Below are 21,690 nucleotides of genomic sequence, written 5' to 3' on the forward strand. Positions count from 1 at the left end.
AGACCTGAAGTTAGGGTGGAGACTATATTTTAGTATTTGAAGTTAGTTCTGCTGAACCACTGCACCATAGCGGACAACAGTGCCAGGCCAGCAATCTCTGACTGTTTAACCAATCCAGATCTCAGCCAACTATTTTCTTTTTCTGGCTGACCAAATTCAGCTTAGCCAAACAGAAGCCTTTTGCTTTTTATTTTCTTTTGATTGGCCAGACTCACTCCAGAGATCAGCTTAATGCCTAATGCTGCTTGACACAAGACTGCAGTCTGCGAGGAAGAAGAAAAAAAAGCCAGAGTTGTTGAATGTAAGCCAGATTTGGCCCAGACTCTGTTGCTATCTGTGAAGAACTGAGGAATAGATTAAATTGTTAAATGGATGTGAATGTGACTGCATGGCATTATACAGTGTCCATGAAATCAATAATTAGGCTATATCGATAATAATATTGATAAACATTTTCTTATATTTTATTAGGCATACGACATTATGCTCTAGTAGATGATCGTGCTGTGACTAAATACTGATTGGAAAAAGTATTGATCCTTTTTTTTTGTTCCCTTCCCTTTGATTGATTGTTATGTTTTTGACCAGCAGGCACAGTTAACAGATGCGGTGCTCTGTGCATTATCCTAATGTCGGTCTACAGTCCATCCAACAGACTTTTACTTATAGTAGTCAGAGGCTAACTATATTATGACTAAATACATGGTCTGTGAATGCTACTGTTTGTTCCAGTTCAGATCCATAGTTGTCTTTTTCTATGGCCTATTACATTTGAGTGCATATCTGAGTTAATGAAATACAGACTGACCTTTGCCCTTTGTAATAGTAAGAAAATGTAAGAAAATTAAGAAAATTGGTAAATAAAGCATATGAATATTTCAAGTAGGACAACATGAAAAGATTCATGTAAATACAGTCCACAGAGAGTTTGTTTGTTTGTTTATTAAACCTCGTCAAGCAGGCGTTATATCACTGTTAAACACAAACACAATAAATCCAAGCATCATACATAGATCACACATTATTTTTAAATGTCACAAAACTTGGATAAACTTAAAAAATTCTACATTTGTTTAAGTAAAACTTTACCGTGAGAGAAAAGTTATTCCTATGTTATTCCTATGTATGTCGGCACTATCATGTATGTCTGCACTGTGTCTGTACTTTCTTCTGCACTGGAAGCTCCTGTCGTCAAGTCAAATTCCTTGTGTGTGTAAACATACTTGGTAATAAAACTCTTCTGATTCTGATTCTGAGAAGGAATTTAATCGACGTGAGTTTCACTTCCACTGCTGTAGGTGTCGCTAGAGTTAATTTTCTTTTTCAACCCAAAACAGAACGAAGAACAACACGAGCTTGTCAACAAGAGCTATCTGTCAAAGCAGCAGAGATGTCAACAGATCGCCCTCATCTAAACTATAAAAACGTTTCATAATCGTTTCATAAAAGGTTCATAATCAGTGTGAACTTTTCCCGGTGGTAAGTTTTGTGCAAACTGAAAAGCTCAGGTGGTTTACCGCGTAGAGTTCGCTAACTAGAAAACACAAATCTCTTACAGCAAATTGTAAACGACTGTTCTTTTTATTACTGGTCTTTGATATTTATTCAAAGTGCTTAGGCCACAAATATATCAGTTGGACGCGTACTGTCCTGCATTAGCGTGTTTAAAACGATGGGACCTTTGTAGTGTTGTAAAATAGGAGAAGATGCTCTCTTATGTTGTGAATTTGAGGCGTGGTTAATGTTGTTAATATTGGCTTTTGGGTGTGTTCACTATTTAGTTCACTAGACTAGACTATACAGACGTTTGGATGCGATTGATACTTTTAGTGTCAATGCGGAGTGGACGCGTTGTGTTAGAAAGATCAATGACTAGCTGTATTTTTGACTGTTCACGTGATTAAGTTAAGCAATAAAAGAATAAAGCTTCATAATAACTTTTATTTTATGATCAGAAACATTAACTTTTATAATCTTGTACTTGGAAATGGACTTTTGAAATTGCCTTTTTTTTTTTGATTTCATCGTCAGAGGAAGCACAGATCCATAGGGTGACCATGGCCACCCATCCAGCACTGCTGCCCTTGAGGGAGTTCTGCCCCCTCTACTACCTTCTCAATGCCATTCCTGCTAAAGTCCAGAAAGGTTTCCGTTCAGTCCTGGTCTACTTGACTGCACTGGACAGCAACAATGATTATATAGCCATTGGCAGCAGCATCGGCATGCTGTACCTTTACTGCAGGAGAGTAAGCCAAATGAACAAATACAATTTAGAGGTAAGTCTGCTTAGTGCTTCCTCACTCTTCGGCAGCACTCACTGTTGATCTCATCTGGTTAGGTAGTGTTTTATACAATATATCTTTTATAATCTGTTTTAATAGGGCAAATGTGAGGCCATTACTGCAGTGAAATTGCTGAATTGTTTCGATGATCTTGTGGCTGTTGGGACAGCATCAGGCCGGGTTGCTTTCTTTCAGCTTGTGTCACCATTGCCTGGTAGAAATAAACAGGTACAATTTCATCTCTGATTACAGTTTTCAAGTAGCAATGGTTTCATTAAATAAGTGATTAGGTTTAATTTTTTTTCTCTACGATAATTCACACTGTATTGGAATAACAATGTCAATGACTGACTATTTAATACAGCATTTTTACTTTCCTTTTTTTCTTATTAGAAGATACAAATTAAGCATTTATTTTATTTAGGTTTTAACATTATTTAAGGTTTGTATATATCCAAAGTAGCTATTTTTCGTCCCTTCCTGAAAAAAAAAACAAAGAAACAATTATCTGATTGATAATCTGATTGTTGATGAATACATCTTATTAGTAAAAGACCATGGTGTCAATTTTTGTCTTATTACAGCTGAGAAGATTTGATGTTGTGGGCTTGCACAAAAGCACAATTACTGCATTAGCATGGAGTGCTAATGGCATGAAGCTCTTCTCTGGTGATGATAAAGGGAGGGTGGTTTATTCTTCTGTGGACTTGGATCAAGTAAGCCTTTTATAAGCAGTCGATTGAATCTATTTCAGATATTCGCTGTTAGATGGACAATATAGTTTAAGAAATTTGCCTTTCTGTCTTTCTAAAATCTGATTTTGTTTTACTGTCTATTGGCTGAATATATATGTGTGTGTGCATTGGTCTTTTAGGGAGTGTGTAATCCAGTGGTCTTCTTTGAAGAGCCTTCAGCAATAGTTCAGTTGGAATATAGTCAGAAAGTACTTTTGGTTTCGTCCCATCAGCGCTCAATGCTTTTCTACACGCAAGAGCAGTCACATCATCAGCTGGGCACTAAACCACGTAAAAGGTACAAAACCCTCACCAGACTCTGTTGCTATCTGTGAAGAACTGAGGAATAGATTAAATTGTTAAATGGATGTGAATGTGACTGCATGGCATTATACAGTGTACATGAAATCAATAATTAGGCTATATCGATAATAATATTGATAAACATTTTCTTATATTTTATTAGGCATACGACATTATGCTCTAGTAGATGATCGTGCTGTGACTAAATACTGATTGGAAAAAGTATTGATCCTTTTTTTTTGTTCCCTTCCCTTTGATTGATTGTTATGTTTTTGACCAGCAGGCACAGTTAACAGATGCGGTGCTCTGTGCATTATCCTAATGTCGGTCTACAGTCCATCCAACAGACTTTTACTTATAGTAGTCAGAGGCTAACTATATTATGACTAAATACATGGTCTGTGAATGCTACTGTTTGTTCCAGTTCAGATCCATAGTTGTCTTTTTCTATGGCCTATTACATTTGAGTGCATATCTGAGTTAATGAAATACAGACTGACCTTTGCCCTTTGTAATAGTAAGAAAATGTAAGAAAATTAAGAAAATTGGTAAATAAAGCATATGAATATTTCAAGTAGGACAACATGAAAAGATTCATGTAAATACAGTCCACAGAGAGTTTGTTTGTTTGTTTATTAAACCTCGTCAAGCAGGCGTTATATCACTGTTAAACACAAACACAATAAATCCAAGCATCATACATAGATCACACATTATTTTTAAATGTCACAAAACTTGGATAAACTTAAAAAATTCTACATTTGTTTAAGTAAAACTTTACCGTGAGAGAAAAGTTATTCCTATGTTATTCCTATGTATGTCGGCACTATCATGTATGTCTGCACTGTGTCTGTACTTTCTTCTGCACTGGAAGCTCCTGTCGTCAAGTCAAATTCCTTGTGTGTGTAAACATACTTGGTAATAAAACTCTTCTGATTCTGATTCTGAGAAGGAATTTAATCGACGTGAGTTTCACTTCCACTGCTGTAGGTGTCGCTAGAGTTAATTTTCTTTTTCAACCCAAAACAGAACGAAGAACAACACGAGCTTGTCAACAAGAGCTATCTGTCAAAGCAGCAGAGATGTCAACAGATCGCCCTCATCTAAACTATAAAAACGTTTCATAATCGTTTCATAAAAGGTTCATAATCAGTGTGAACTTTTCCCGGTGGTAAGTTTTGTGCAAACTGAAAAGCTCAGGTGGTTTACCGCGTAGAGTTCGCTAACTAGAAAACACAAATCTCTTACAGCAAATTGTAAACGACTGTTCTTTTTATTACTGGTCTTTGATATTTATTCAAAGTGCTTAGGCCACAAATATATCAGTTGGACGCGTACTGTCCTGCATTAGCGTGTTTAAAACGATGGGACCTTTGTAGTGTTGTAAAATAGGAGAAGATGCTCTCTTATGTTGTGAATTTGAGGCGTGGTTAATGTTGTTAATATTGGCTTTTGGGTGTGTTCACTATTTAGTTCACTAGACTAGACTATACAGACGTTTGGATGCGATTGATACTTTTAGTGTCAATGCGGAGTGGACGCGTTGTGTTAGAAAGATCAATGACTAGCTGTATTTTTGACTGTTCACGTGATTAAGTTAAGCAATAAAAGAATAAAGCTTCATAATAACTTTTATTTTATGATCAGAAACATTAACTTTTATAATCTTGTACTTGGAAATGGACTTTTGAAATTGCCTTTTTTTTTTTGATTTCATCGTCAGAGGAAGCACAGATCCATAGGGTGACCATGGCCACCCATCCAGCACTGCTGCCCTTGAGGGAGTTCTGCCCCCTCTACTACCTTCTCAATGCCATTCCTGCTAAAGTCCAGAAAGGTTTCCGTTCAGTCCTGGTCTACTTGACTGCACTGGACAGCAACAATGATTATATAGCCATTGGCAGCAGCATCGGCATGCTGTACCTTTACTGCAGGAGAGTAAGCCAAATGAACAAATACAATTTAGAGGTAAGTCTGCTTAGTGCTTCCTCACTCTTCGGCAGCACTCACTGTTGATCTCATCTGGTTAGGTAGTGTTTTATACAATATATCTTTTATAATCTGTTTTAATAGGGCAAATGTGAGGCCATTACTGCAGTGAAATTGCTGAGTTGTTTCGATGATCTTGTGGCTGTCGGGACGGCATCGGGCCGGGTTGCTTTCTTTCAGCTTGTGTCACCATTGCCTGGTAGAAATAAACAGGTACAAATTCATCTCTGATTACAGTTTTCAAGTAGCAAGAGTTTCATTTAAATAAGTGATTAGGTTTCATTTAACTCAATGATTATTCACACTATATTGGAATAACAATGACTATTTAATACAACATTTTTACTTTCCATCTGTGTAATTAGAAGATAAAAATTAAGCATTTATTTTATTTAGCTTTTAACATTATTTAAGGTTTGTGTATGTCCAAAGTAGCCCTTTTTTGTGTCCCTACAAGAAAAAAAAAAAGCATAAAGACACATTTATCTAATTGATAATCTGATTATTGATGAATAAATCTTATTAGTCTGTGGACCATGGTGTCACATTTTTTGTTGTCCTATTACAGCTGAGAAGGTTTGATGTTGTGGGCTTGCACAAAAGCACAATTACTGCATTAGCATGGAGTGCTAATGGCATGAAGCTCTTCTCTGGTGATGATAAAGGGAGGGTGGTCTATTCTGCTGTGGACTTGGATCAAGTAAGACTTTTATAAGCAGTCAGTTGAGTGTATTTCAGATATTTGCAGTTAGATGGACAGTATAGTTCTGTCTTTCTGTCTGAAATCAGATTTTTTTACTGTCTAATGGCTGAATATGTGTGTGTGTGTGTGTGTGTGTGTGTGTGCGCATTGGTCTTTTAGGGAGTGTGTAATACAGTGGTCCTCTTTGAAGAGCCTTCAGCAATAGTTCAGTTGGAATATAGTCAGAAAGTACTTTTGGTTTCTTCCCATCAGCGCTCAATGCTCTTCTACACGCAAGAGCAGTCACATCATCAGCTGGGCACTAAACCACGTAAAAGGTACAAAACCCTCATACTGTCTAATGGCTGAATATGTGTGTGTGTGTGTGTGTGTGTGTGTGCGTGTGCGCATTGGTCTTTTAGGGAGTGTGTAATCCAGTGGTCCTCTTTGAAGAGCCTTCAGCAATAGTTCAGTTGGAATATAGTCAGAAAGTACTTTTGGTTTCTTCCCATCAGCGCTCAATGCTCTTCTACACGCAAGAGCAGTCACATCATCAGCTGGGCACTAAACCACGTAAAAGGTACAAAACCCTCAGTCCATCTTCTCCTAAAAGTATGTTTATTATTGTCAGGATTGCAGCACTGAGTGTATGCTGAATTCTTGATATCTGGCTTTATTTTTACAGCAATGGCAAGTTTGGTGCCTGCTTCCAACCAGCTCTGTGCAAGCAGAGCGATCTGGTGGTTTATGCAGCCAGGCCAGGGTTGCGTCTGTGGAGGACGGATGTGCGGGGACGTGTCGGGGAGACCCACGTCCTAAAGCCACTTTTTAATCAGGATATACCTCCGTTTGAGCTGTTCCCTCGTTCAGGCCCCAACACTGGCTACAGACCTTCAGAAAGACAGTTGGGAATGGTCAGCTGCTTCTTGAAGGAGGGCTGGGTCCTCAGCTGGAATGAATATAGTGTTTATGTTGTGGACTGTACCAATCAAGTAAGAATGCACTCCTTGAATCTAAATTATATATTTAATTGAAATGTTGCCAATGCAATCTTAATTTGTGTTGTTTTTCTCACTTATTTCATTTGCTCATTAAGGTCATCATTGGAGGATTGGAAAGCAGTGGAGATATTGTGTCTGTGTCATGCACTGAGAATGAAATCTTCATTCTGAAAGGAGATCGGGACATTTTGCGGATCTCAAATTGCCCTGAGGGATTGGTTTCCAACTGTGAGTTGCAGTACTGATGTCGTAATAGCAGTTTTAGTCATGCACTTTGCTCCATCAGCAGTACTCAGATAAAAAGGAAAAAGCCTCTTTTGCCCTCGGCAGTTTAAAAATTGTTTACTTAGTCATCCTTTTGGGTCAATTGGTATGAAATGATGAATCGTAGCTTCATGAGTTATGGTTGTTGATGTGTGTCCCTCCCTCTCTCTCAACAAAAATATGATATTTAAATTCTTAGCAGATAGTTTAGGGATCACTACGTTTTTTAATGTTTTGAAGCATCTCTTATACTCATTGAGGCTGCATTTATTTGATAAAAAAAATACAGTAAAAACAGTATTATTTTAAAATATCATTACATTTATTTACTACACATTTGTATTTTAAACTGTAATTTAGAAATTATTCTAATATGCTGGTGCATAAGAATCATTTCTTATTATTATCTGAATATACTGAAAATACTGCATTTATCTGAAATGGAAATCTTCTGTAACAAATAAATGTCTTTACTCTCACTTTTGAGTAAAAGTGGCTAGTAGTAAAAGGCTAGTTCACCCAAAAATAAAAATTCTGTCATCATTTACTCACTCTCAAGTTGTTCCAAACCTGTATGAATTTCTTTCTTCTGATGAACACAAAAGAAGATATTTTGAAGAACGGGGGAAACCAAATAGTTGTTGGTCCCCATTGACTTATGTAGAATGTGAAAAAAGAAAAAATAAGACAAATTTTCATTTTTGGGTAAATTGTCCCTTTGTTTTATAAAAGTATAACTTGAATAAAAGTATAAATTTCTTTAAAAAAAACAAAACAAACAAACAAAGACCCTAAACTTAAGGTAGCTGCAACCAGTAGCCCCAAAAAATGTCACACTAAAAGTGTTTTGCTGTAAATTTGCTGTGAGAAGATTTCCTATGAAAATGATCCAATGCTTTTGACAAGTGTCAACAAACTTTTTGCTTGAAATGTTTTTTTTGAAGTATTGCTTGAGTGTCCACACTCCTTTTAGGGCCATTGTATCTCACATACATATCTTTCTTATGTTTTTTTTCTCTCAGTATTAGACCACTCCAACCGTTTTACATCTCCTCTTTCCACACCCACTATTTTGCTGCCTCCTAATGGCGCCGTTGAAACGGCTCAGCCAATCAGGACCATGCCCATTATTACAGAGCAGGAGACTCAAGCCAGTCCTAACTCAGAGGAGGTGCATGATGGGGTTGAGGAGTCAGAGGAGGTGCAGGAGGAGCAGCATCTTGAAGAATTCAGTCATGTGGTAGAGGCTCTGGAGGTGGAAGAGGACTTGGAGCAGCAGCGGGCCAGTTTGGGTACAATGGAGTCCCGCAGCCGCAGCAGCTCAATCACTTCATGGGAGAGCGCGCAGGGCATGTTTACCACCACAGAGGCCTCAGAGCTTTCCTCCAGCCGATACAGCACCATCACCCAAGAAGACTTCCAGCAGGAGCTGGTGGTCAAGGCCATCAAGTTGAAGAAGAAAGGCAAGAGAAGACGGCATGGTAAGAGGATCAGTATCACATGATGTGGTGTGTAAATTTGATTATATTCCATTCACTGATGTTCTCCATACATTCTTGCAGATAGTGGGAATCGTGTCAGCGAGCGCAGCAGCTGGTCAGAGAGTGTTTTCAGCCAGGAAGGTGCAGGCAGTGACGTTCTAAACACACCCATGAGCGAGCCTCCTTCAGACCACACCAGCCTCCTGTGCAGCAGCCTCGACCTGCTCAGTGCTGGCTCACCGGACCAGGACGGTTCCATCTGTGGAGAATCCCACAATTCCGATGCCTTTCCCATTCTTAGCCGATCAGAACCCTTACAGAGCGAAGAGTCTCGTCAGGGTCCACTTAACCAAACAGCAGAGACCCTACCGCCTTGCCCTACATCACTGTCACTACAAGACATGGAGTGTCAGGTGTACAGTGAAAACGTGTTTGCAGAAAATGAGCAAATTGCAGCTACGCCTGACGTGGACATGCTGCTGGAATGTACCTTCTCATACATGCAGGCAGCTGACGAGCAGGACATCATGAAGGAATATGTGAAGGAGAACAAAGACACCCTAAAGGATTCGGAGGAACATTTTAATCAGAGTTTACATGGAGACTTTAATTTGGATTTATCTTATGATCCCATTAGGCCGCTAGGTTACTCCCCGGAACCCGAGCCAACGCCATCTAGTGACGAGGAGGACATCTATGCACATGGAGTGCCATCCAGTGCTAGTCTGGGGGACGGACTGAACGCCCTGAGCTTGCAGAGCTCATCTGCTAAGCAGAATGAGGACGAAGAGACACAGCTCCTCAAAGCTGACCAGGTTAGAGAGCTAACCAACTAATAGATAAGAGATCTGTAGTAGATCAGGAGAAAGATACTTGTATAATTTATATAATTGTGTAAAATACACTACCTTTCAGAAATTTATTTGATCAAAAATACGGTAAAAACAGTAATATTGTGAAATAGTCTTACAATTTAAATTTTTTCTATTCTAAAATATAGAAAAAAAGACATTTATTATTCCTGTAATGGCAAAGCTGATTTGTGACCCTGGACCACAAAACCAGTCATAAGGGTCAAATTTTTTAAATTGAGATTTATACATCATCTGAAAGCTGAATAAATAAGCTTCCATTGATGTATGGTTTGTTAGGATAGGACAATATTTGGCCGAGATACAGCTATTTGAAAATCTGGAATCTGAGGGTGCAAAAAAATCAAAATATTGAGAAAATCGCCTTTAAAGTTGTCCAAATGAAGTCCTTAACAATGCATATTACTAATCAAAAATTAAGATTTGATTTATTTGCGGTAGTAATTTGCAAAATATCTTCATGGAACTTAATATCCAAATGATTTTTGGCATAAAAGAAAAATCGATAATTTTGACCCATACAATTTATTGTTGGCTATTGCTACAAATATATCTGTGCTACTTATGACTGGTATTGTGGTCCAGGGTCACATTTTTCAGCAGCCATTACTCTAGTCTTCAGTGTCACATGATCCGTAAGAAATCATTCTAATATGCAGATTTGCTTCTCAAGAAACATTTCGTGTTATTATCAATGTTGAAAACAGTTATGCTAATATTTATTTTTGTGTGTTTTTTTTTTTTTACCCTGACAGTTTTTTGATGAATGGAAGTTCAAAAGAATAGCATTTATTTGAAATAGCAATCTTTTGTAACGTTATAGATGTCTTTACTGTCATATACTGTAAAAGTATGAACAGCAGTATAATGTTCTTAAAAGTCTTTGTCAGAATCACCATATTAAATTATATTTATGTCATGTGTTCTCTGTTTTAATCTCTTTCTTTTTTTTCTTTTTTCTTTTCTTTGTTTGAAGTTGGCTGAAAGCTGGATGGGCTACAGTGGGCCTGGTTGTGGCATCCTCAGTCTTGTAGTGACGGACAGGTATATCTGGTGTCTGGACTTTAAAGGAGGCCTTTTCTGTAGTGGTCTTCCCAACAGTAGCTTGAGCTGGCAGAAGTTTGAGGAAAATGTCCATCAGGTGGCGCTGTCCCCAACAGGTAAGGGGCATAGATTTGTTTTGTTAAACAAACAAACATTGTGTAAACAAATATTAGTTTTTGGTGTTCTTGACTAAGCGTTGTCTTGTTGCTGATGTGTTTTCTTAGGCTCATTGCTGTGGAAGGTGGAGCAGAAGACCATGACTGCTTACGCTTGTGGGAAAGTCACCATCAAGGGGAAGAGACACTGGTACAAAGCCCTGGACGACACAGCGTTTGTAGCACTTGGTGATGACACAGCCTGGATTATTCGCACTAATGGAGACTTGTACATACAGACAGGTATGGGAGAACAACACACAACATACTGACAGATTCTACTTAATAACCCTGAAAAGCTTTAATTGAGTAATCTGTATCGACTTTTAATTCATAAAACTTTATACCTATATAAACATTACTCGCACACAGTTGCTGTCACTTAACAGAATTGCAAACTGCACATATCACCACAGACCACAGAGCGAGATGTTATTTCACTATTGGACCACTAGAGAGTGCTGTATGTACTAAAAACAACTCATTGTATTTAAGTTAACAGGACAGTTCACCCAAAAATGAAAATTCAGTGATTGTTTACTCACCTTTATGTTGTTCCAAACACATGTGACTTTAATTCTCCAATGTAACACAAATGGAGAAATGCACTAGTTGCTTTTTTTATACAATTAGTTCCTATGTGGGCTGAGGACATTCAAGGATCAAAAACGATCCAAAAACACCATAAAAGTGGTCCATATGACTTGAAAAAGATTGTATTAACTGACAAAATCTGATTTATACTGCAGTGTAATTGAATGGAAAAGAGCAACCACAGTTTATCCAATTGTGTTGCATAAAAGAAAGAAAATACTTTATATGGGTGTGACTAAACAATGACACTTTCGTTTTCCTCTAAACTGACAAAATAAATAGTCATATCACGTGTGGTATTGTGGTAAAAAAAGGGGGGGTTATAATCCAGAAACATACAAATATATTACAACTCAATAGTGCAAATAGAATAGTATTAAAAAAAAATATATATATATATATATATATATATATACCCATTGCATGTATACAGTCTAGAGATGATGTGGACCAAAATACATATATACACATAGAGGGGGAGGGGGAAAGAAAAGAAAAAGAGAATAAATAAACTAAAATAAATTAACAAACTGCACCTGAGCCATCACTGCTAAATGCCAGGTATCAGACAATTTCTTTCCTAGTACGCTCTTAAATGAGTTTCAATTATTCAAGAACAAAAGAAAAGACAGGTACAGCCAGGGTTAGATGTATAGGAAGGGCTACATATAGGAATGTTATTTTAAAAAATACAACATAAAAGGTTGCCAAATTGTATAGAAATCTTCTGTATTGCCATGAATTGCATATCTAATTTTCTCTATTTGAATAAACTGTAACAGGTCATACATCCAATGAAAGTAGTTGGGCGGAGAAGGATTTTTCCAGTTGAATAGTATAATTCCCTTTCATGGGAACTTCGAACTGCGTCCTCTAGGGGTCGCTATGGGGGAACGCCTCGGAAAAAAAGTAGATTTTTTGGGGGGGGAACTGAATAAAATGGGTTCACATCTTCATATATTTTCAGTCTTTATTTTTTAGCAATTATTAAGCAAAAGGCTAAAGCACTTGACTGTAAAGATAGAGACACCTTTGTAGGATTAAGTCCAAACAGCGCCACTAAAGGACATGGTTCAACCTTTAAAAGAAAAACATCAGAGATTGATCTCCTTTGGAAACTTTTATTTCCAAGATTTGGTCAATCTCTTATTTAAGAGGTGCATGAGGGAAGTGAGAAAATGTATTTCTTATAAATTCAAGAGTCTGTAGATACCTAAAGAAGTGAGTTTTTGGAAGATTGAATTTCTCTGAAAGATATGAGAAGGTTACAAAAGTGTTCTCATGAAAAAGGTCATTAATATTTACAGTGCCCCTTCTAAACCATAGTGCAAATGCTCCGTCTGATATGGAAGGCAAAAAAGAAGGATTTTTATATGAGACAGACACGACATTGCCTGGAAACCGAAATGTTTTCTAAATTGTTTCCAGATTTTTAGACTATGTAAAACTAAGGGGTTAGAAGAATAACAAGAAGATTTAATAGACAATGAAGAGCATAACAACGCATGTAAAGAAACTCTGCTACAAGAATCACATTCCATTTCAACCCATGCTGGAACCGATTAACAAAGACCGTAATGCGACTGGCTCCAATATAAATGCTATGCATATTCGCTGCCCAGTAATAAAATAAAAAAATGAGGAAGTGCAAATCCGCCTAATCTTTTGGGTTGCTGGAGAAATAATTTCTGAATCCTTGCTGGGCCTCCATTCCAAATAAAATCTGAAAATATTCGATCTAAAGTCTTAAAAAAAGTTTTTGGTATAAAGACTAGCATGTTTTGGAATAAGAAAAGAAATTTAGGCAAAATATTCATTTTTATGGCATTACTTCTGCCTACAAGTGATACTGGAAGAGTTGTCCACCTAGCAAGATCCTGTTTCGTTCGATCCAAAATTGGAATAAAATTATGCTTGAAAAGATCTACGTGTTTCCTCGTTACTATAACTCCCAGGTAACGAAAAAAATCTGAGGCTAACTTAAATGGGAACGCTGATACTGAAAGAGCCCTTGCAGCCGAATTAATTGGGAAGAACTCACTCTTATTTAAATGTAATTTATAGCCCGAAACACTGTTTCAAAATATCCAAAACAGAAGGAAAACAGGCTTCCGGATTTGAGACGTACAACACTACATCGTCAGCATAGACAGAAATTTTCTGTTCTTTACTTGCTCTAAAAATACCAGATATATTATGAATAGAATGAAAAGCTATTGCAAGAGGCTCTGTAGCTATAGCGAACAAAAGCGGGGAGTTTTTTGCAATTCTAGGTGTTTCCTGCTGTCACATTGTTTTGTTTTAAAGGAATGTAACTTTGGGCTGGGCTCTGCTTTGGTATTATGTAATAATGAAGAGCATAATCAACTCCTGCTGGCCATGGCCGTTACAATAAAGCTCTGTTAAAGCCTTATCATCTCTTTATGACCCCTACCATTCCAGTAGAAGTCATTAGTACTGGAAAATGTTGGAAAACTACAAAAAATGTTGACTAGTAGCAGTTTGTGGTTTCATTGGGAACCATGAAAATATGCATAAATCAGCTGGAATGCTGTTGCTCTATGTGTGTCTTCAGGGCTGAGTGTGGACAGGCCATGTGCGCGGTCAGTGAAGGTGGACTGTCCGTGCCCCATGGCGCAGATAGCAGCACGGGGCAGTGTGGTGTGGGCACTGAGCGAGCAGAGGGGCGTGTTTTACAGAGAGGGTCTCAGCAGCTACTGTGCAGAGGGGGAGCACTGGAAGTATGACACCGTCAGGTATGTTTGCCAGCGTGGTTTTCTCGTAGCTGATAGCAAATTCACTATAGTGAATAAATAAAACAATGGTTCTGGACTGGTTTTACTTCAGCGTTAAGATTTTACATTGGACATCAAGTTGCCACATAATGCAGTGTCAGAGTTGTGTCCACCTTATTTTGCAAATCGGAAGTACGGAATGTGTAATGTAACAAAAGTATTTGTTTAAAGTACATTTATGTAAAGTATACACATGTTTTCAATAGATTAGTTATGTTTAAATACGTTTATATATATGTCGCACCAGTTTGACAATTTGATTTATGAATATTTGATTTATGGCCTGCCAACCCTAATATTGTGCTTTGTTAATTAATGCATTTCAAAGCATGTTGTTGATGTATATTGTGCATAAATTACCATTTATATGCTAGCTTTTGCTGTAGCATAAACATTGAGATATGTGTTTATGTGTGTCCATAGTGAGAGCCAAGGTCTGGAACCCATCTGTATTGCTCTGGGTGAGAATAACACAGTCTGGGCATTGGATACCAGTGGCAACTTATGGTTCAGAACAGGGGTCACAGCTAAAAAACCCCAGGGTGAAGATGACCACTGGTGGCAGGTACATATATGTAACGTACACATGCACAATACATCCTCTTCTACAGTTGGTCAGATGTTCTGCCTGTATGTTGAGTGTTTAACACCCTTACTGTCGATGAATCACACATTTCGTGTAAAAATGCTAATTATTCCTAAAGCTTGTTGCTGCTTTCTAGCAGAAATGTTTCAGATTTTCCGAAACAGTGACCATATTTTTTGTCTTTATGACTTTTTCATTTAGGTGAGCATCACAGACTATGTGGTGTTTGATCAGGGCAGTCTTTTCCAGACTCTGATCCAGGCCACACAGACTGTCGCCACAGCCACCAGAGCTCCGGTCGAGCGGGTAGCTGAACGTCTGCGCGTGGCCTTCCTTTCCCAGCACTCCCAGTGCCAGCCTAGCCTCATCAGTGTCAGCACCAGTGGTGTGTGGATTGCTTCTGGACGCAACGAGTTTCATGTTGCCAAAGGCAGCCTCATTGGTATGATGCACTGAGCATGGGAAACATGGTGGCTTAGCACTGAAATATGCTCTTCTATTGACTGAGGATCTTGTTTGAAAATTTCATTATTTTATAGTGATGTTTATCTGAATGCAGGGACATTTTGGAAAAGTATTGTACCCAGAGGAACAGCTTCTGCCACAAAATGGGCCTTTGTGTTCTCCTCTGCTGTTCCAGCTAAAGAGGGTATGTAGAAATCCTGTCTTCCTCTTCAAATCGTGCAGTATCTGTTGTCTTGCAGAAAGCAATTAAATATTATTATACACAATTAAAATCTCGCTGATGTCTCCACAGGGAGTTTCCTATGGTTAGGTCAGAGCAGGAAAGACCTGTTCTGTATTTGGGACCAAGACCTCCAGATGCGGCCCTTCACCATACAGTTTCCTCCAGACGTAGAGATGGTGCAGCTCTCTGCCTGTCGTGACGCTCTGTGGGGTTTAGATCACTACGGTCGTGTCCACATCCGCACTTTATCAGCCAGTTGCTCCACAGGAATGCACTGGACATTGCTGGACCTCAGCCAGCTTGGTGAGAGAATTTTCTTTCCATTGACAATAGATTTATCAGTGGATCACATGCCGGCTAAATTTAAGCTCTTGTAATGTGAGAACACCAAATCCAAGAACACCAAAAACATTTAGAGGAAAATAATATATTAATGCATTTGTGGCATTGTTTTCATGAAAATGAAGCACCCCCCATTTTCATTACATGTTTTTGCCATCAGTATCATCAGTATTAAAACATATATGATCATTATTACTTTACAATTTAAAGGGGTGCTATTATGCTTTTTCACTTTTTCAACTTTAGTTAGTCTGTAATGTTGCTGTTTGAACATAAAAAAGATCTGCAAAGTTACAAAGTTCAAAGTCCACTTCAAAAGGAGATATTTTATTTAACAGAAATCACTTTTTAAAAACTACAACGAACAATGAACAATGCATTACACTATTTATTAATCTTTGTTAATGTTATTTAATAAAAAATACAGTCATTCATTGGTTATTCATGTTAGTTCACAGTGCATTAACTAATGTTAACAAACACAACTTGTGATTTTAATAATTAATTAGTAAATGCTGAAAGTAGCATTAAGATTAATAAATGGTGTAGAAGTATTGTTCATTCTTAGTTCATGTTAACTAATGTAGTTAACTAATGTTAACTAATGAACCTTATTGTAAAGTCTTACCATTTATTTGTTTATTTATACTTCTAATGGCAGAGCAAAGTTTTCTGCAGCCATTACTTCAGTGTTGATGAGTTGAACGTTTAAAAGAACAGCATTTATTTGATATGGAATTTCTGTAATTTACTGTTACTTTTCATCAATTCGATGCTTGCTGAATAAAAGTGTTAATTGAACATAATGGTAGTGAGAATTTGTGGGGGTGATTTAAGCAACAATGCAAAAATAAATTTTTATTAATTTGCTTGTTTGTTTATTTATTTATTTATTTACTTGCTTACTTTGGGGTGAATTTGTAATGTATGTATGACATTTTTTTTATTATTTTACTAATAACTAAAAATGATCCCTACAAAAAGGTCTTCAGACCTACTTACTAGAGTGTTTTTTTTTTTTTTTGCTTGTTTGCATTCACTCACGTATGCATTAGATAACACTTAATAGTCTTCCTTATGATGATGTGTCTGACACCTGATTTAAATAATGTGCTCCTCAAGGTCTCAAGTGCCGTATACACAGGTCATGTGTGACAGAATGACGCATGTTGGGCATACCTTGTTGAGGACCCTCTCCTGTTTCTCCTAGTTCAGATTACCATGTCTCCTGGCTGTCCACATGGTCTGCCGCTGACGTACTTCAGTCATATTCACGCATAACCAGCCCACTTCCACAGAAGCGACACTCCTACTAAACACACATATCTTTCACTTTCGTGTCTTAATTTCCATTTCTTGGAATCTTGAGCTTCCAGCAGGTTAAATAGCAAGCTATGGTTTTATGTATCAAAACCGCCTGTTGCTAGGGGTCCTGTTTATATTTTTAATTCAAGCAGGTGGTTCTTGCATAACACATGTTTTGTAATAAAGCCGGTAAGCTAACTATCAAAGGTCATGAAAGGAAGAGATCAGTCCTTTAGTATTGAATTTTGCAGTGATTAGGCTTTAGGAATGCATTAAACACACATTTAATCAGTGAATTTGGTAACGAGACACAAGTTTACAATCTCCCAAATGCAATCAGTGCAGCTTTCCGCTGAAATGACAATGCAGGTTGATCTAATCTGATTACATCAGACATATTTTAATTACACAGCTTGCACTTCAGTGCTGTCAATGGAAGGCGTTTGTTTATTGTTTGTCACACACAAGTGTGTGTGTTTTGTGTCTGTGTGTGCTTGTGTTTGTGATGTGGCAGGATGGAGACCCAAATAGGCAAAGCCATGTGATGGAACAGCTGTTGCCCTGTCCGTCTCGGGTGGTTTTCGTTTGAGCGGCAATGTGAAAGATGAGTCTGGGGCTAGTCCTGGATCTATGGGCATTTTTAGATCGGGCACATGATGTTTTCAGTGTTTTTAGACTCAGACCTATGGACCAAGTCTCAGAGAGGGTTATTGGAGTTTGTCAGGTTTAATGAAGCATCTTGAAATACTGGTTCTTTAGAGTCTCGATGAGTCTCATGAACCTTCTTTTGTTTTACATGTCCTCAATGAGTTGTCACGTTTCAGGAAAACTCTTAAAATGCTACAGCAGGAAAACAGTAATGGCTTAGAAAAAGGCTGTACAATGAACTGAAGCGTCAGCTTTGCTTTATCTTTGTTCTGTTGGTAATGAATCAGCACAGTATGTAAAGAGCTCTTGCGGCCAAAGGCCACGGGTGTGACGACATCTAAGTATCTCTTGTTTTCATTCATTGTGTTCATCAAGCCCTCACAATATTTTTTTTTGCATTGATTTGGTAGATAGGTGTATTTCGTACTATCTAACTCAGCGAAAGAATGTGAAACAGCACATCAATAGTAGAAAAAATACATTTGAAGTTTTTTGTTTTTCAGTTTTGCTTTAGGTGACAGTTATATTTAAACAACTACATTTAAAAAGGTATTCATTTCATACGAAAAAATATTGAACTAGGTGGCATCTGCAAAAAAAAAAAAAAAGAAAGCTATTTTTCTAACCAATTTTTTTTAGCTGTTATTTGTTTGAAAACTAGAAAGAGTCCAAATAATTTTCTTAATTTTTATCTTAACAGTTCTGTGTATAATTTTATATTCATTAACATTCAAAGTTTGGGGTCGGTAAGATTTTTAAATATGTTCCTTATGATCGACAAGGCTGCATTTATTTGATCAAAAATACAGTAAAAACTGTAATGTTGTGAAATATTATTGCAATTTAAATTAAGCATTTTCTATTTTAACATATTTTCAAATGTAATTTATTCCTGTGATGGCAAAAGCTGAATTTTCAGCATTATTACGCCAGTCTTCAGTGTCACATGATTCTTCAGAAGTTATTCTAACATGCTGACTTAGTGCTTAAGAAACATTTCTTATTATTATAAATGTTGAAAATGTTTGTACTTTTTTTGTAGAAACCATCATTTCAGAAAAGCATTTATTTTAAATATATTTTTTGTAACATTATAAATGTTTTACTTTTGATCAGTTTAATGCATCCATGCTGAATAAAAGTGTTAATTTCTTTCCATAAATAAATAAATAATCTTATTTACCAAACTTTTGAGCAATAGTGTAAATATTAAATAGTGTGTTTTGATCATATATATTGCTTAGTAGATATGTAATCATACTGCAAAATGAATAATGCCATGGAAAGTGTGACAGACGATATGAGCTGTAAAAGGAGAGAATGTGTGCTAGTGTATCACGTTATGTTAAGATTTGCTATCTAAGTCCTCAACAAAGCCCTTATGACATATAAATGTCTTTTCAAGGTTTCCCTATCATATCATAGTTTACAGACAAGACCTCTGTACAGTTCTAGACCCTCCCCCCCCACAGTCCTACTGCTCACTAAAGAGACTGGAAAAATGGCCCTGGATGTCCTTGACATGTACATTAGTGAAATGGTGCTAGATGTGATGTATGGTGTAGAGCTTAACTCGGACATCCTGCACAAAGTCACAGTGTATATTACGCTGCTGTCAGGCGGAGCTTGTGAAGTCTGGGGAAGGCTATCCTTCCACTCAGATGGACTGTGATGGCTGAATATTTCCAGGCACAGTGAGGCATTTAAGGAATTTCGAGACATGAAAAGTGTATTAAAAAGTAACCTTTCAACACTTTTGTGTGTAATTTAACTTGCACTTAAAGGTGTGCTATTTTCTAAGTATTTTCCCTTAACCTTACATGAATGGAATGTTCATTCTCTGAACCTCTCATGTGCCAATCATATTTCACTGGAATATCATAGTGACATGGGAAATCTCTCTTTTGCTCTCTCTGTTACTCCCTCACAGGACACGTGAAGTTTCTCAGTTTGTCTTGTGGCAGTCAGAATGTTTGGGCGTGTGATAGTAATGGAATGGTGTATTTTCGGGTTGGAACTCAACCTTTGAACCCCAGCATGATGCTCCCTGCCTGGATCTGCATCGAACCTCCCGAACAGGTAAACAAGCATGACATGACTGTACTGCCTGCTAAATCCTAACTGTAATGCAGTTTCAGCTCATACACAAGCTTACATCCAGTTAAATACTGTTCAAAATGTTCAAAAGCTTGGGGTCAGTAAGATTTTTTTTTTTTTAAAGATTTATTTTTTGCGTTTTATGCCTTTTTATTTAGGACAGTAGGTCGACAGGAAGTGAGGTGGGTGAGAGAGAGAGGGGGGTGGGATCGGGAAAGGTCCACGAGCCGGGACTCGGGACGCCCGAAGCGCAAAGGCGCTACATGTCGGCGCGCTGCCCACGAGGCCATTGGCGCCGACAGTAAGATTTATTTGAAAGAAATTAATACTTTAATACATTACATTGATCAAAATTGAAAATACATTTTTGTTTAAAAAATAATCAAAGGTGAATAAAATCTAAATGTATTCGGTTTTTCCACAAAAATATTAAGCAGCACAACTGTTTTCAACATTGATAATAAAAAGAAATACAGGTGCATCTCAATAAATTAGAATGTCGTGGAAAAGTTCATTTCAGTAATTAAACTCAAATTGTGAAACTCGTGTATTAAATAAATTCAATGCACACAGACTGAAGTAGTTTAAGTCTTTGGTTCTTTTAATTGTGAAAACAGTTATTTTAAATTGTAATAATATATCACAGTATTACTGTTTTTACTGTATTGGTGTGCAAAAGAGGGACTTTCAAAAACATTAAAGGGGTGGTTGATTGCGATTTCACTTTTTTAACGTTAGTTAGTGTGTAATGTTGCTGTTTGAGCATAAACAATATCTGCAAAGTTACGAAGCTGAAAGTTCAATGCAAACGGAGATATCGTCTTCTCTGCCGGAATTCTGGCAGTTTAATGCCTACAAAAACGGCTCGTAGGGACTACAACAAGTTACTTCCCGGGTTCGTGACATCACAAACCCAGATAAACCCCGCCCTCGGGAAAAGGCAGCAAAGGGGGCGAGGCCATGCAGCGCTGCTTTAGAGAAGAGGAAGAGAAAACTAGAGGTGCACGTAAAAATCTATTCATATATGAATCGCGATTCTGTCTTCTAATGATTCTAATGGATTCACAAGTTTCAAAATCAATGTTCTATGAAGTATGAGACAACAACAAACAAAAAACATAGGCCTACCATTACAAAGCCGTGCTTGCACAGGTTCTGCACAATCCTCTTCAGTAATATCCTCTGCTTCTCTATCGGGCTCAAACTGATAAGCGATATTAACGACGCCTTTGTTTACAATACAACCGGAGCACATGCCGCTGAGGTGAGGGGCGGGACGCACTAGAGGCGGTTTAGCCAATCACAACACACTGGGCTAGCTAACCAATCAGAGCCCATCGCCTATTTCTGAGGGCGGGGCTTCATAAAAACAGGAAAAGATCAGCCCGTTTCTCAGAGAAGGGACAGAGCGGTGTGGAATAAAGGTAAATTATGTGAAAAAGAATGCGTTTTTTTTTTTAAACGAAGCATTAACACATGTTAGACTGCACCCCATAAACACAATCAAGCCTAGAAAAAACCCAGTGAACCACCCCTTTAAAAACATACAGTTCCAGTTGACTGGATGAATCTCATTCAAAGCTAAACCTGATACTGCACATCAGTTCAATTCTACATTAATGTGCCAAGTCAAATTATCATCAAAATCACCTAATATATACAACGACATACAATATAGACATTATATAATATATATTGGCCAAATTTCAGCTGTAGTAAGTCAGTCTGGCCACTAGGAATGTACTACAGCCTTTGGAACATAAAAAACCCATTTGGTGAATTACAGTAATTGTTTTCTAAGAATAATTATGTACTGTACGTACAGTAA

General features: G+C 37.5%; 1 protein-coding gene across 1 annotated transcript in view; it reads left to right on the forward strand.

Moving 5' to 3' along the window:
- Positions 1 to 4,322: 4,322 nt before the first annotated feature.
- The window catches only part of LOC107719478 (tectonin beta-propeller repeat-containing protein 2-like), a 19,202-nt gene continuing 1,834 nt past the window's right edge, over positions 4,323 to 21,690 (forward strand). Inside the window, exons 1-17 of the mRNA XM_016526895.1 lie at positions 4,323 to 4,490; positions 5,030 to 5,287; positions 5,393 to 5,521; positions 5,877 to 6,008; positions 6,413 to 6,570; positions 6,676 to 6,982; positions 7,087 to 7,219; positions 8,278 to 8,736; positions 8,818 to 9,551; positions 10,585 to 10,768; positions 10,877 to 11,050; positions 13,977 to 14,157; positions 14,620 to 14,761; positions 14,984 to 15,224; positions 15,342 to 15,431; positions 15,540 to 15,773; positions 19,696 to 19,844. Coding sequence (XP_016382381.1) covers positions 5,069 to 5,287; positions 5,393 to 5,521; positions 5,877 to 6,008; positions 6,413 to 6,570; positions 6,676 to 6,982; positions 7,087 to 7,219; positions 8,278 to 8,736; positions 8,818 to 9,551; positions 10,585 to 10,768; positions 10,877 to 11,050; positions 13,977 to 14,157; positions 14,620 to 14,761; positions 14,984 to 15,224; positions 15,342 to 15,431; positions 15,540 to 15,773; positions 19,696 to 19,844 — 3,666 coding nt within the window. The 5' untranslated portion in view covers positions 4,323 to 4,490; positions 5,030 to 5,068. The remainder of the gene's footprint in view (positions 4,491 to 5,029; positions 5,288 to 5,392; positions 5,522 to 5,876; positions 6,009 to 6,412; positions 6,571 to 6,675; positions 6,983 to 7,086; positions 7,220 to 8,277; positions 8,737 to 8,817; positions 9,552 to 10,584; positions 10,769 to 10,876; positions 11,051 to 13,976; positions 14,158 to 14,619; positions 14,762 to 14,983; positions 15,225 to 15,341; positions 15,432 to 15,539; positions 15,774 to 19,695; positions 19,845 to 21,690) is intronic.

The sequence above is a fragment of the Sinocyclocheilus rhinocerous genome, unplaced genomic scaffold (assembly GCF_001515625.1).
Source record: "Sinocyclocheilus rhinocerous isolate Xijiao unplaced genomic scaffold, SAMN03320098_v1.1 scaffold1234, whole genome shotgun sequence".
Lineage (NCBI taxonomy): Eukaryota > Metazoa > Chordata > Actinopteri > Cypriniformes > Cyprinidae > Sinocyclocheilus > Sinocyclocheilus rhinocerous.